This window comes from Carassius gibelio, chromosome A18, assembly GCF_023724105.1.
Source record: "Carassius gibelio isolate Cgi1373 ecotype wild population from Czech Republic chromosome A18, carGib1.2-hapl.c, whole genome shotgun sequence".
NCBI lineage: Eukaryota > Metazoa > Chordata > Actinopteri > Cypriniformes > Cyprinidae > Carassius > Carassius gibelio.
The window spans coordinates 2,243,061-2,257,230 of record NC_068388.1 but is presented as its reverse complement, the minus strand read 5'-3'; the positions used below and the strand labels follow the sequence as shown (position 1 = coordinate 2,257,230).

At 33.0% G+C, this 14,170-nt stretch overlaps 2 protein-coding genes across 2 annotated transcripts; one reads left to right on the top strand and one right to left on the bottom strand.

Annotated features, from left to right (window-relative positions):
• Positions 1-5,930: 5,930 nt before the first annotated feature.
• On the top strand, positions 5,931-7,551 carry LOC127934756 (hemagglutinin/amebocyte aggregation factor-like). The gene is made up of 5 exons (XM_052532337.1): positions 5,931-6,070; positions 6,205-6,277; positions 6,913-7,101; positions 7,186-7,335; positions 7,443-7,551. The coding sequence occupies exons 1-5, from the start codon at positions 6,016-6,018 to the stop codon at positions 7,486-7,488; spliced, it is 513 nt and encodes a 170-aa protein (XP_052388297.1). The 5' UTR covers positions 5,931-6,015; the 3' UTR covers positions 7,489-7,551.
• Positions 7,552-9,133: 1,582 nt separating this feature from the next.
• On the bottom strand, positions 9,134-10,802 carry LOC127934755 (hemagglutinin/amebocyte aggregation factor). Its single transcript, XM_052532336.1, has 5 exons — positions 10,649-10,802; positions 10,487-10,565; positions 9,981-10,169; positions 9,753-9,905; positions 9,134-9,357 (listed from the first exon to the last, which is right to left on the bottom strand). Exons 1-5 carry the CDS (start codon positions 10,701-10,703, stop codon positions 9,312-9,314), a joined length of 522 nt encoding a protein of 173 aa, XP_052388296.1. The 5' UTR covers positions 10,704-10,802; the 3' UTR covers positions 9,134-9,311.
• Positions 10,803-14,170: the final 3,368 nt, after the last annotated feature.

Sequence of the window (14,170 nt, the reverse complement as noted above, 5' to 3'; positions counted from 1 at the left end):
GATGTCAGTCTGAACCTTTTCTGCTTCTTGCGTGAGTGCTGAATCACTGACAGAATTCACACCTGTCTGAGATGCTGTAAGTCAGTGTTTTCATGATGAGACCGTCAGATAGAGTGTATTGTAGCGTGTGCAGTGTGCGGGGAAAGCCTGTCTCCCAGCGCTGCAGCTCCATGTGATTGATTGGAGGAGATCGGAGGAGCCGCAAGCATCAACACAACGAGTGTGAACTCACAGCGCTGTGAAGGTTGCATAACACCAGTCATGATGCAGCACACACAAAATCATTGATATATGATTTAAATAGATTACTTTTATTTAAATGTATTTAACCCCTTAACTGTCACCCCATACGTTTACTTCACAAAATCTTTATCTAATCATAACAAACTATATCGTTGGAAACGTCTAAGACTCCTAAATAGATATTTTACCAATCTTTTTTGTTAAAAATTATGTAGGAAAAGTAATAGATTAATTTATGGCAAGAGTGGACCCCAAAAACCTAAATCATAACAACAGTTCTGACCTTTGTCAAAAAAAGTCTTCTTTGTTGCCTTTTTTCTCTATCACACTTTAGAAATCATCAGAAATTATATATCACTTGAAAACTTAAAATCTAAAAATGTATCCTTTGAAACCCATTTTTAATTCAAACATTGCATTACCATGAACATGGCACATCAATATCATGTTACAAAATGTTTTCAGTCAAAATAAATTAGGTTTGTATCATGCACATTCAAGTCTATCTTCAAAAATGTGAGTGACAGTTAAGGGGTTAATTACTTATATTTAAACAATAATTCATTTGTATAGTTTTATGTAATTAATTTACATTAATTTGTCATTTAAATGTATTGGTTTAATGTAAATACATTTTTGTTTTAAATAATAAAATGTAATTTTATTAAATAATTATATATAAAAATATATAAATATAAAAATTGTACACACACACACACACACACACACACACACACACACACACACACACATATATATATATATATATATATATATATATATATATATATATATATATATATATATATTTAATCATTTATTAATGTATATTTAAATGATAATACATTTTATATTTTAAAATGTACAATTTAATAATATATAAATCTTTATATTAAATTACATATTACATACAAGAAAATAATTTAAGTAATATATAATCTAATTATATTTGTATTAACATTTATTTATATTTTAAAAATACCCAAATCATATATAATATAATATAATATAATATAATATAATATAATATAATATAATATAATATAATATAATATTACATTATAAATAATAATAAAACAGTCAAGGTCTATGATATTCAGGTTTTGCCTTTATTTTACATTGTATGAGAACCTGAAATGAGCTGCACTGTGTTGAACAGCCAACGGTTCCCGTGAGAAAACATCATAATAAACACATAAATCATTAAATTACTGTCATTTAAATACCATCGATTTAAAAACCATATCCAAGTATCAATCATAATTGAAAAGTGTGTTTGTGTGTGTGTGTGTGTGTGTGTGTGTGTGTGTGTGTGTGTGTGTGTGTGTGTGTGTGTGTTTGTGTGTGTGTGTGTGTGTGTGTGTGTGTGTGTGTGTGTGTGTGTGCGGGTGTGTGTGTGTGTGTGTGTGTGTGTGTGTGTGTGTGTGAATAGGAGAAGGAAAGTGCACGCTGATGTAAGTATCAATAATGTTTGCTGGGAAAATTATATCCCTTCCCGACAATATTTACTTCATTCAAATGACTGACTGTTTAAACAGCCACTTTTCACGAGCCAAATTAATATTTGTCCAGCTCTTCCCGACATAAAGCCCCTATTTTGGTATATTCTGAATGCTATTTACATAACTCATGTTAGTTTTCAGCATTGCTAATGCTGCTTTTGAGCGAGGCAAATTGAAATGGACGGTAATAACAGGACTGATCTGAATCATTCTCAATCTCTTATTTTTCCTCCATCAGAACTGATTAAATAATTAGTGTCCAAACCCAGTTCTGTCTCCAGCGCTCTCACTGTTTTTATAAACTGGGTCATGTATAATAAGATTAATGCTCTCTTTGGGTTCCCTCAACTAAAGGCAGATGCTTGTAGTATACAGTATGCCTACTCTGGAAAAATATAGTATGCATTGGCATAAGCATGTTAAGAATGCAATAGCTTAGTGCTTAAGGAATACTGTGCGGTTTAGCCATTGAAAAAGTGTTTCAGGCAGTACAGTAGTGATGTTTTGTAGTATATTAACACAAGCATGTGTACAGTTGTTGTTAATCAGTTTGTGAGTGTAATATTGCTTTTATATAATGGTGACTTTTGTTTTAGACAGTGCTGGCAGTTGTGTCTTGTTTTTGTTTTGCTCTGATAACAAAAAATTAGTTCTAAATAAAGCTAAATCATAATCAAGCCCTAAGCATACTAAGTATATAAATTAGGCTTTGAATGTGGCTCATTCAATCCTAACTACATTTAAAAATTCTGTTTTGATAATTTATGTAATCTGAATCTTTAATTACTTCGATGTCTGGTTTTTTATCACTTTGAAACCCATTGTTCTGCATGTGGATAAAGATATCGCCAAATATTGACACAGTGTAAATTTCCCCTAATAAGACGTCACCTGCGGTGTGAAGACTTGAGTGTGTTATATCCAGAAGAGGATCTTAAACACACTGAAGGTCTACTCATTGATTTGGATCTAAGATTAAACATTGATTAATTAAAAGCGGTGAAAAACTCTGGTGTCAGATACCCAGACACATTTCAATAAACTTCGTATCACTCCTCAAACTTGACTTGAATTATATCTGCAGTATCCAGTTTGTGTTTACACTATGCACATTTTCTGTTTGATTACAAAAATATGAACTGTTTTATTTCCTCCTGGAGCAACATATTTGGGAACCATTGTTCTACTGAGCCATGATGAGTCAAAAGATAAAGATTTACAGAGCAAATATATGTTTTCAAGTCATGCATTCATTAAATAATATTGTCAGTCATAACTAGAGCATGATGGTAAACACTTGAGTGCTGTATTCTTATAACAGTTTATTTATTTTTACTTATTTTGTTTTCTTTTTTTTCAAAACCGTATCTCAAAAATGTATTAAAATCTATATTTTTTAATTTAATGCATAACATTTAAAATGTACTTCTGGGTCAAAGCAACTCAAAATAATAGAGACTGTTATAATAATAACATTTACAGTGGGAAGCAAAATAAAACGTATTTTAAAATTGTATTTCATGCTAACATTTATTATATTGAAAGTTAATTACTATATTGTAAACTTTGTTTCTTTTTCAGTTTCAACTTTTTTATGTTACACAAGCTTCAGCTTGGTTTTTAAAGCCAATTTATTATCATTTCAGTCAAAATAACTTATGCAGCCAATGTATGTGCATAGAGTATTCCTCATAACTTCTGCTTTAAGATAAGCATCATTTGATGTTGTGTATATATATAGAGACTTTTAAGGACCCTCACGGAAACCTCTCCTGCCTAGATCTTTCCAGAAACTGAGAAACAAAATAATTGCAAAATGGTAAATGATGAAAGTGGCATTAACATGTAGTTTCAAGTTGTTTAACAACATATGCTGAGCCTGTAATCCCAGGAGAGCACCCCGAAACTTGATTGTACATTTAAATGCTTACTAGCTAGATTAACTTTTCATTCATGAAGTGATGTCTTTTATTGTACTGAAGTAAAGCAAGTGCAGGAAGTCACAAAGTCTCATGTTATTTGAAAATTAAATTACTAATTAAGCCCAGACACCAACAACCTAGAAGGGTTAATTATTTAAATACTTAACTAGTTAAATTAAATAAGTTCATTATTAATGGTATAACAATTAAATAATAATGCATTAAATATTTTTATAATTAAATTAAAAGCTAAAAATTTTAAAGTTTGCATAGACACTATTTAAACTGAACTGAGATCATGACATCACTGAATTCAATGATGAACTGCCTTTAACTGTCATTTTGCATTATTGACACACCGTTTTCCTAATAAATGCTATTCAGTTGCTTTGACGCAAGCTTTTTGTTTAAAGCGCTATATAAATAAAGCTGACTTGACTTGAATCACAGAATACACAGGTAATTTTTGACATCGGCTTGTTAGAAAGTTCATTCTGTCCATTGCTACAGTTTTGACTGTCAATCATAGCAATGACTCACGAAACAATTTAGGGGATTCACTCGTGCAATTTTTTACACTGGTGTTAGTCATTCCTGAAACCGTTTACATTAGTATATAGTATACAGTATGGTCCCTTGTTCTTCAAATTGTGAATGGATTATGTAGAGTAAGGTCGCTTCTCTTATAACACAGCTGATTTTGACACTCGACCGGAAATGTCTGAGCTGGTTTTTCTAAAAGCAGGAAGTAACCGTGCACATTGAGTCCCATTAATTGTACTTAAATTTCAAGGCACCAATGGAACCCAAATTCTGTATTTGAAACGGATGGACTTTTTTTATTGTGTGCTGATGAAATGAAACAGTCAGGGGTGTTTGATTAAGAAAATATTGTAAATATATACTGTTGTAGTTCCTCAAGAAACAGGTTTGGGAAACATTAATCATGAGTCAAAAGACAAGGGTTTACAGAGAGTTATATTCATTCATTATCCATCTGATAATATGAGTCATAACTAGATGATGATGGTAAACACTTGAGTGCTACACTCAGTTTATTTATTGATTAATTTATTGTAATGTGAGGGTCCAGAGTGGCACGTCTGACTCACTTGGTGTCCAATGCAAGATAAAATATGAACAACAACAAAAACACTCTCCATTTAGTGAGAAATTTATTATATGTAAATATGCTTGTTTATGTTTAAGATAATTGCTTTTTGCTAATGGCCTTCAGTGGTTTCAAGTGTGGTGTTTTTTTCTTTTATGTGGACACATTTATATGGACGAAAAAAAAAAGTTTTAAAAGTAACTGCAACTTTTTATCTCACAATTCCAACTTTTTTTTTTCTCGGAATTGCAAGATTGAAGCTGAGAATTTGCAAGTTATAAAGTCAGAATTGCAAGGCAAAATAATAAAAAAAAAAAAAAGAAGAAGTATGAGATACAAATCTGCAATAGTGAGTTATAAAATCACATTTTCTAAAAATGAGTCTAAAAATTCAGATTTTATTAATAAAAAAGTATTGTATAGATATAAAATGTATATGTATAGATATAGTATAGACATAAAAATAAAAAAACTCATAATTTGGAGAAATAAAAGTCAGAACTGCAAGATAAGAGAATGCAATTATCTTTCATCATCAATTATTTTTTCTTTGATGCATGGTGGAAACAAGCTTCCATAAATGTATGCACAATTACCTTTATGAAAGCATTTTATTATTTTTTTTCTTAGAGTTTGGGTAGCTAACCAGTCCTAATCCTCATTTAATAATGTATTAACATTTCTCATAAAAGGGCTCTATATTAGACATGTATTTGAACACACTGCAGCAATTTATAATGGTATCAGAATTCATAAGGTAATACGAACACATAATGTATAATATCGACACACAGAGATGCAAATCCATGAGGTGAGACAATTACAAATCAGTAGGAATTAATTGTGGAATAATCAAATATATATCAATTCATGATTTAAAGGTGTACTCTGCAAGTTGCATTTGGCATAAAAAAAAAAAAAACTAAACTAACCCTAACTGTTAGAGAAAGGTCTTTGAATAAAGAAATATATACAATTATATTTCAGGGTGTTTTCATGTAATTCATAAACTGATAACACCACATAAAAATATGCAAAATACCATTAAATCACATGATACAAGATAAATATTTAGATTTCACTGGCTTGTTTTGACTCGTGATTGGTCACTGCTGGATTGAGTCATGTTGATAAAGTATTTAAAAGAACACAGTCAGGACGAGCACTGTCAAAAAAAGTGTTTGCACAGCAAGAGCTTAGATAAACACCACAAATTGCAGTTGCATCCCTGAACACAATGAAGAGAGTTGTTCTGTTTCTGCTGTTGACTGCAGTGGTGGGTCGTGCACGGGGTGAGAGGCTTCTCTAGCATTTTCTATTGATCCTTTTCACCTGGACCATGTTTTTTTTTTTGTGTGTGTGTGTATGCATTTTAATAAATACTGTATTCCAAGCTGAATTTGGTTTGATATCTCTCTCTACACAGGCTGGAAGAACAGATATGATGGGATTCTAAACTTTAATTGTCCCGCAGGCCAGTCAATATCCTCCATAACCAGGTGAGTATACTGCTTATTAATTTGTACTGAGTGATTATAAACATATAATAAACTATCAGACTTTTTAAGACAGAATTGTTTAATTGTTGTAAACATTGTGATGCAATGGTTGGATATTACCATTGCTGCTGACACAGCATTAAATCAGAAATAAATAAGTATAATACACTATCAAGGACTCCTTGAATCATGCCGCATTACCTGGTTTGGATGCACATTCAGTTTTCATGTTAATTACCGCAAAAGTGATTTAGTGTCAAAGGAGAAGCATTTAAAATTTAAAATACACTGTAAGTCACTTTGGTTAAAAGCGTCTGCTAAATGCATCAAAATGTAATTTTAATTTAATTTAAAACACATGTACGTATACCAAGTGGAAACAACAAACTTCTAACTGAATCACCAAAAATGCTGTTTAATACTCTCTAAACAGGACTTTCCTCCCACCTTGCTTGATTTCCAGAGTATTGTATATAATTTGCAGAGATGCTGTCAGTTTGAGGAGATTTGGGATGTCTGTAAATGTCAGTTTTAGCAAAGCTAAATGGAAACTCAAACATTTCAAATTTAAATGTAAATATCAATGCAATTTAAATAATAATAAATATACATTTCTCCATTCCAACTTAACAAAGCGAGCACAACAATAACTATGAGGACCGGGTTTGGGACTTTGGCTGTCAAGTCACCAATGGCCAGAGTGGAAGTTGTTTCTGGACAAGTTACGTCAATGACTTCGATCAAGTGATCTTCTTTGAGTGTCCAGCACAACACGTGATCGCAGGAATGAGCAGCTACCACAGCAACAGCCATGAGGACAGACGGTGAGCTCTGATGTCTGACCGATTCTCATCTTCTGACTCTCTCTAACTCCTCTGAGCTGATGCCAATACCATGTTTCCACACAGCTGGAAGTTTTATTGCTGTAGAAGTAATTGTATTTCTGCAAACTGTCATTGGACCTCGTACGTGAACTCCTTCGATGAGTACTTCCACTGGACTGTGCCCTCCGAGAGCGTTCTGGTGGGCACTCAAAGCTACCATCAAAATCGTGAAGAGTGGGTAGAATTTATGTTATTTCTATATATTCATGCTATGACTATTTCAAGTGGAACATGTCAGATTGTGAGCTCTGTTGTTCACTAATGTATTGTACTTCTTTCAGAGATCGCCGATTTCGGTTCAAGGTCTGTTCCCAGCGCAGATGTTGATTCCAAGAATTCATGATGATATTCTCTCATGATCCTCTGAAATAAATGCAAGTTGAAAATGAACTCTGCGGCTGATCTCATGTTTAATAAAAAAAGACAGGCTTGTGTTTGTGTGTGTGCATGTGTGCATGTGTCAATAGGCTGAAATAATTGGATTAAATAATAAATCATAAATTTAATCATGTGCCAAATCCAGACAATCTCCAAAAAAAATAAAATAAAAAATAAATAAATCACAATATTGACATTCATTCACTGGGGGTGTAAAAATGACGTTGTGGTGAAATAAATACTACTACAAAGAAAGTAATTTACATGAATAAGTTAGTTCAGGCAAGAATGAAAAAAAAAAAAAGTAAATTGTATGTTTGTACTCAATTTAAGCTTGTAGTAATTCAAACGTTAAAATTACTCAACTACTTAACTTTCTGAAACTGCCGTTCCCATCATGCACTGGGGCAAGAAAAACTCATTTAGTTTTTCCAGCTGTATGGACACTGTTTTATCATTTCTTTTCCAGTTAGGTTTAGTAACTTGCTGTTTTGCTACATCTGGAGTTCAGGTTTTTTTCAAAAGGACACATTCATACTCCGAAATGATCCATTAGATGTTAGCGTTGTTGTGTAGCCTATTGTGTACCAAGTATTGAGTATTTGTTGTCTACACAATATCTACTGTTTATTATTTACATAGATGTTTCTAAGTAAACCATACACTTTAAAAGCTTGGCTTAATTTATAGTCTTATATTGTTTGAAGAACATGTACTTGAAACAGAGTATTGCATAGTAAACATTAACAAAGTAGAAATTACTCAACGTATCTTAACTGGCCATAGTAATGTTACTTATTGTCTTTATTAATTTCACTTTACTTAGACAAGTAGATTTTAACTTATTCCATATGTGACAATTTAAAAAATCTAAATATCGTCTTAAAATACCTGTAATTTAAATTAATGCAATTATTTTAAACATAATGTAGTTTATTTTATTGTTTACATCACTGATACAGTTGTTGTTGTTTTTCTATGAAATGTGTCACTTTTGTTTTCAGTGACATTGCATAGCCAAAAGTTATTTTAATTTAGTTAATTATCTACAAAAATGGAAAGCACCTCTATAGAGGATCATATAGCTGAAATTATAAATACATTTTACATTTTTATAGCCTTTTAAAAACAATTTTTAATTACTCTCTCTAAAATGTATTCTTTTTTTATGCATACAACTTTAGATGTACTTCTGGTTCACAGTGACTCAAAATAATGAAATAATGCATTATCATAAAATTAGTGACATTTTAAGAAAACGTTAAGTTCAGATTGCAGCAAGCCCACTTTAGATTTGTAAAATTAAGTGTTTGCTGTGCTTAAAAAAAAGGATTTTTGTCTGTTTTTTGTCACATCCTTATGAATAGTGAAATCATGGCATTAACATTTTGTTGTATTGTAATCAGTTGTCTCATCGATGGCATTATGTTCAGTATTATCTATTACAAATCCTTTGTGAAAAATAATTAAATATTTTGTACAGATGTCATATCCAAAAAGTGGTCTAAGAGTTTTGTATCTACAGTCTCTTACTGTAAAAAGATATGGTTCAAACTCTAATTATTTTATCAATTGGAAAAGGTTGGAAAATGACTTATTCAGAACACCTGATTTTATTGATGTGCAAAAATGACTTTACAGATATTCATATGCATTTACAGTCTTAGACCTATCAGCATTTTTTACCTTAGATTCTTAGGTCAATAATGACAACATTTCCATTTTGAATTTAAATTTAAATGTTTATGCTCTCGGGGGAATTTGTGAGAGTCTCAGCATTGCACTTTGGTGCAATACTTGTACTTCCAGCGCCGGTCTCTGAAAAATATGTAAAAAGACATCACATTAGTATTTAAAGGCAGTTTTATGTGCTATTATGACTACAGTATCATATTTGCATCACCCGTTTTCACTGTCTCATGAAAACCTTTATCAATATTAAAAATATACCAAATAAAGACACGACACAACACTTTTTCCCCCTGAATATGCTGAAAATATGCTGAAACTATTAATCTTAATTATGCAGCTCTTTGTAATACTTAATTCTGATTGATTATTTGTGACATTCTGCTCTCAGAAATCAGTAAATATTTGACCATGTCTGTATATTTTGTTCCTGAAGCAGCCAATCACTATCTCAAAACAATCCCGTCAGGCTCATATAAAGCCAGTGTGCAGTGTGTTGAATTATTCTGGGGAGCTGTACTTACTCGTGTTTGTTTTCATGGTAGCTTTCAGCACCCACCAGGTAGTTATGGTTTGGCACTGTCCAGTGGAAATACTCATCAAAGTTGTTCACAAAAGGAGTCCACTCACAGTCAGCAGTACATTGGTTGTTACTTCTACAGCAGTTAAACTGCCACCTGCATGTGTGAAATCACAGTAAAGACATCGGCTCGGGCGAACTCGTGCAAAGTCAGTGCAAAATCAGAGCTCACCGTCTGTCCTCATGCTTGTTGTTGTGATAGCTGCTCATTCCTGTAATGATGTGGTGAGGCGGACACTCAAAGGTGAATTTCTGGTCAAAATCATTGACATTAAGTGACAAGAAACAGTCTGAAGTAGAGTCAAAGGTGTCTTTACAGCCGAATTCCCACACTCGGTCCTCGTGATGATTGTGATGTTGGCTTTGGTTTTGTTAGGCAGGGAAACATTGTAATAATTCAGCTGAATTATCATAACATGACATTCTGATTATATATACTTACTTATGTATCATTAATAATACAAAAGCATTGTTTTTTAGAATGCATACTTTACTCAAGTATATCGAACTGGAATTTTTGCTAATTTCCAAAGCAAATATGATATCTTTCATCCTTACAGTTGATTTTTTTTGCTCACTTTTCAAGAGTTGCAAGCTAAATGTATTATATTTTATGAAAAATAACGTGCATTTCAGTGGTTTTGGCCCTATGAAGTAATAAAGTAATATTCAACTCACCTTTTTATGTAGGATATTGACTGTCCTGAGGGGCACTTAAAATCAAGAGGCTCATCGTAGGTGTTCTCCCAGCGTAACTCTGTAAGATTTGATTCAGATTGAACATTTAACATGCATATCTACTGATTAATAAAAGGAAACGTTTTTCATAAAGTGTCCTACCTTGTCCATTGGCCAAGAGACACATCAGGAGTAGAAATGAAGCAGCTCTCTTCATGGTGTGGTTGGAGGGATGATACAAGACTTGACACAAAACTTCTGCTTTTATAAGGACTTCAAGACTTAAGGTCACCTATACGCAATGTAAGGTCATTCTGTTAATTAACAAATGGCTTCTAGTCATGTTTGAAAAGGTGGGACTGATTTCAAAGCCATTTATTGTGCTTCTCTGGAATTTCTGCCTGAAATATCGTATTGTCTGTGAAATTTAACTTGTTTTATTGACGCTTTTGGAGAATCTTTCACGCAGTTCGCCTGTTTCACTGTGTGGCTTTGTTCATCTTTATCAGGGAATCATGGATTTTTGTCTGTGGGGAAACAGTAAATGTACCTTCAACAGGAAACATAGATAAGCAGTGCTGTAAATTAAACATTACCAATGAATCCTAGTGAAATCATTGTATTCAGTTGTCATATCAATATCATCATGTTTTCAATTGCATTATTAAATTGAGTCTACTCATTTACTTACTATAAAATAACATTTTGTTCTGTTCTGTGTGATTTCTGCAGTCAACTTATTTCAAAGAATACATAATGCTTAACAAGGCTACACTTCAAATCCTTACAAATGAATAACATATCTGCAATTGTTTAACCTTTATTAATCATGTAATATTTACTTTGTTTGCCGTGGCCCGTGGGACACAAAAAGCATTTTCTCTGACACGCTGTGACTGACAAGCGAACATTAAATTAAATACACTAAAAAAATGCAATATAATCACAAAAGGAATCAATTTTATTTGTGCATTCTAATCCAGATCTTCACAATCCATACAGCTGTGAGGAACAGAACCAATTCCAAGCCTTTACTCTGCAATCCTAATCTCCATCCTCAGCAGTGACCATTGTAGTCCACTTCTTTCAATGAAAAGTCGCTAAAGCCCACTTGAAAATTCTATAGATGATGTCATACACTAATTAGCATATTCATGACGTTATTGCTTTTACATTTGTTTGCCTCTCTGTGCTGACATAGCTACTATATTTCAATGCAGCCAAATTCTCATTGAAAATGTTTTCATTGATATATTAGTTATCAGAGAATGGGATGAATGTGAAATATGTTTACACTAGTGGATTTACGTTTTAAAGTGCAAAACTTTTGCTATGATTACACATGTCGTTTACACTTCTCCAGCGTTTTCAACCCTCACAAACAGAGACTTTCGAAAACGCTGTAGACCCTGTTTTAGTTTGAGACATCTGGGCTTGCGTTTTAGTTTAAACGGTCCAAAACAGAGACTTTTTGAAAAACATCTTTACATTTCCTTTTGTGCAGTGTGAACGGAGATAAACAATGATCCCAGACTGGTAAGTTTTGCGTTGGGTGCTTGATTTTGAAAGTTAAACTTAATCGTTATGAAAGACGAGTTATGTAAATTTACTCAAAGGCTAAGGCTGATCTAAGATAAATATATGATTTGACTTTATAGTATATTTTTAAAATTATACAATAATAAAATTTGCTTAGCCAAATAATTACACACATAATAAATCATGAGACGCTCGATATGGATTTATTTATTAACAAAAAAGAGGTGTGGTCTTAAAGGTTATCCATACATAAACTATTGCATTAATAAATTAAATACTAAGTAACTCACTTGTAAAGTAAATAAAATGTGGGTCTACTGAATCACTAAATGTGCACAATAAACAATTCTCAATTGTGAGAAGAATTTTGAGACAATAAATCATGATATATCTCAAGTTTATATCAAAATTGTGAGATCTGGTTTATCTCACATGATCTGATTTATCATCATTTTATCAGATAAAATAAATAAAAAAACGACCCTTGACAGTTGAGTTGAGTTGCTAATGTTTTACGATAAACATTTTTTATTTTATTTTATGCATTTTGGCATTTATATCCACAGTTAACAGATTAACAGTAGGAGTTATTTTTCATGCAATATCCTAAAATGTGCATTTGAAAACATAGCTAATGTAGAATTTGACATTAATAGCTGTGCTAGCTTTGAAGAAAGTAGTGTTACAGTCTTTCTTTGGAACTTTAGATAGACCTCTGATATAGTTTCTGTCCTGTATGGATTTACACATGCATCAATTGTGCATTTTTCCATTTAATTAAATAATTTGAAATCAACAAAACACATGAAAGCAGTAACTGGATATGGGCTTTACCTTTAAAAAGTGTTAAGGACATGACAAGCAACCTCACCATGATACAGATATCAACTTAAACAGAAAAAACGATTGATCACATCGTTCAAAAAGTGTTGTTAATCTGTAACATAAACAGACCTGGAAATCTTCTTCAGATGCAAGACATCTATCAAATACCAACAGATAAAAATCTAAACCTGACTGCCTCTGCTACAAAACATATAACAACATATTCCACGGTTGTGCCACCTTCCATATATACAGTAGTACCAGAGGTTGATGGTTTTGTGTAGCTTGTTTACAGCTAAGACCAATTATTCTTCAAGTACAGAAAGATTAATGAATGAAATGGTTAACGAAGCTAAATCATTAAGTGCAATCAGATCCTGAATCATTAAAATCCTGATAATTCCCATCCCTAGTTAGTATGCTGCCTTAGCAGACACCTGTATGTGGACAGCACAGGTTTTACACACACTATGATATAAGAGTACATGAACAGACATGAATGCACATGGTCCTTCTCTACTGTCCTCACAGTGTGTGTGTGATTGTGTGTGTGTTCTCTTGTTTTTGTGTCATATTAGGACACAACTCTGTATAATGACATGGGTATGACACAGGTATTGCAAGTAGAGGGTGACTTGTGAGGACATAACCCATGTCCCCATTTTTCAAAACGCTTATAAATCATACAGAATGAGTTTTTTAACCCTGTGAGGGTTAGGGTTAGGTGTAGGGTTGGTGAAGGGCCATAGAATATACAGTTTCTACAGTATAAAAACCAATACGCCTATGGGATGAGCACACTTTTCACAAAAACAAACGTGTGTGTGTGTGTGTGTGTGTGTAATCCAGTTTTGATTAATTACACAGGGCTGGTGTGGTGCCTCTGCAGGAAACTCACCGCAATACAAACCACCAGAAACTGCAGTATACACTTAAGTGCCCTTTTGCTGCTATTTTACACACACGTGCGCACACACACACACACACACATGTTCATTATATAGAACAGTGTTTCCTCTCTGCTTGGTTCTCTAGGTACACAAGAAGAGAGGAGATGTGGAACAGTGTGCAGTTATTACCTGGGGGCTTCGCATTAGTGCTGCTGGAGCCTGACGCCTCATTATAGAGTGAACCGAGTCTCAAGAGCCCTGCCTCTATGACCATATCTTCTGTGTGTGTATGGATTCACAGGAATCGACTGCTGTGTTAGGTCTCAAACATCCTCTGTGCTACTACTGTATATGAATGCAGATGCTTCTTTCTAAGCAACATATGTGAAATGTGTCAGGCCTGTTTTACTCTGTACGTATAGGCTGCATA

Bases quoted from the DNA above. Each gene is read 5' to 3' on its own strand.
- LOC127934756 (XM_052532337.1), top strand. From the start codon at position 6,016: ATGAAGAGAGTTGTTCTGTTTCTGCTGTTGACTGCAGTGGTGGGTCGT. The intron at 6,278-6,912 runs GTGAGTATACTG...AACTTAACAAAG, and splicing joins TCAATATCCTCCATAACCAG to CGAGCACAACAATAACTATG. The intron at 7,102-7,185 runs GTGAGCTCTGAT...GTTTCCACACAG, and splicing joins AACAGCCATGAGGACAGACG to CTGGAAGTTTTATTGCTGTA.
- LOC127934755 (XM_052532336.1), bottom strand. From the start codon at position 10,703: ATGAAGAGAGCTGCTTCATTTCTACTCCTGATGTGTCTCTTGGCCAAT. The intron at 10,566-10,648 runs GTAGGACACTTT...CAAATCTTACAG, and splicing joins TCTCTTGGCCAATGGACAAG to AGTTACGCTGGGAGAACACC. The intron at 9,358-9,752 runs GTAAGTACAGCT...CATATTTTTCAG, and splicing joins TACCATGAAAACAAACACGA to AGACCGGCGCTGGAAGTACA.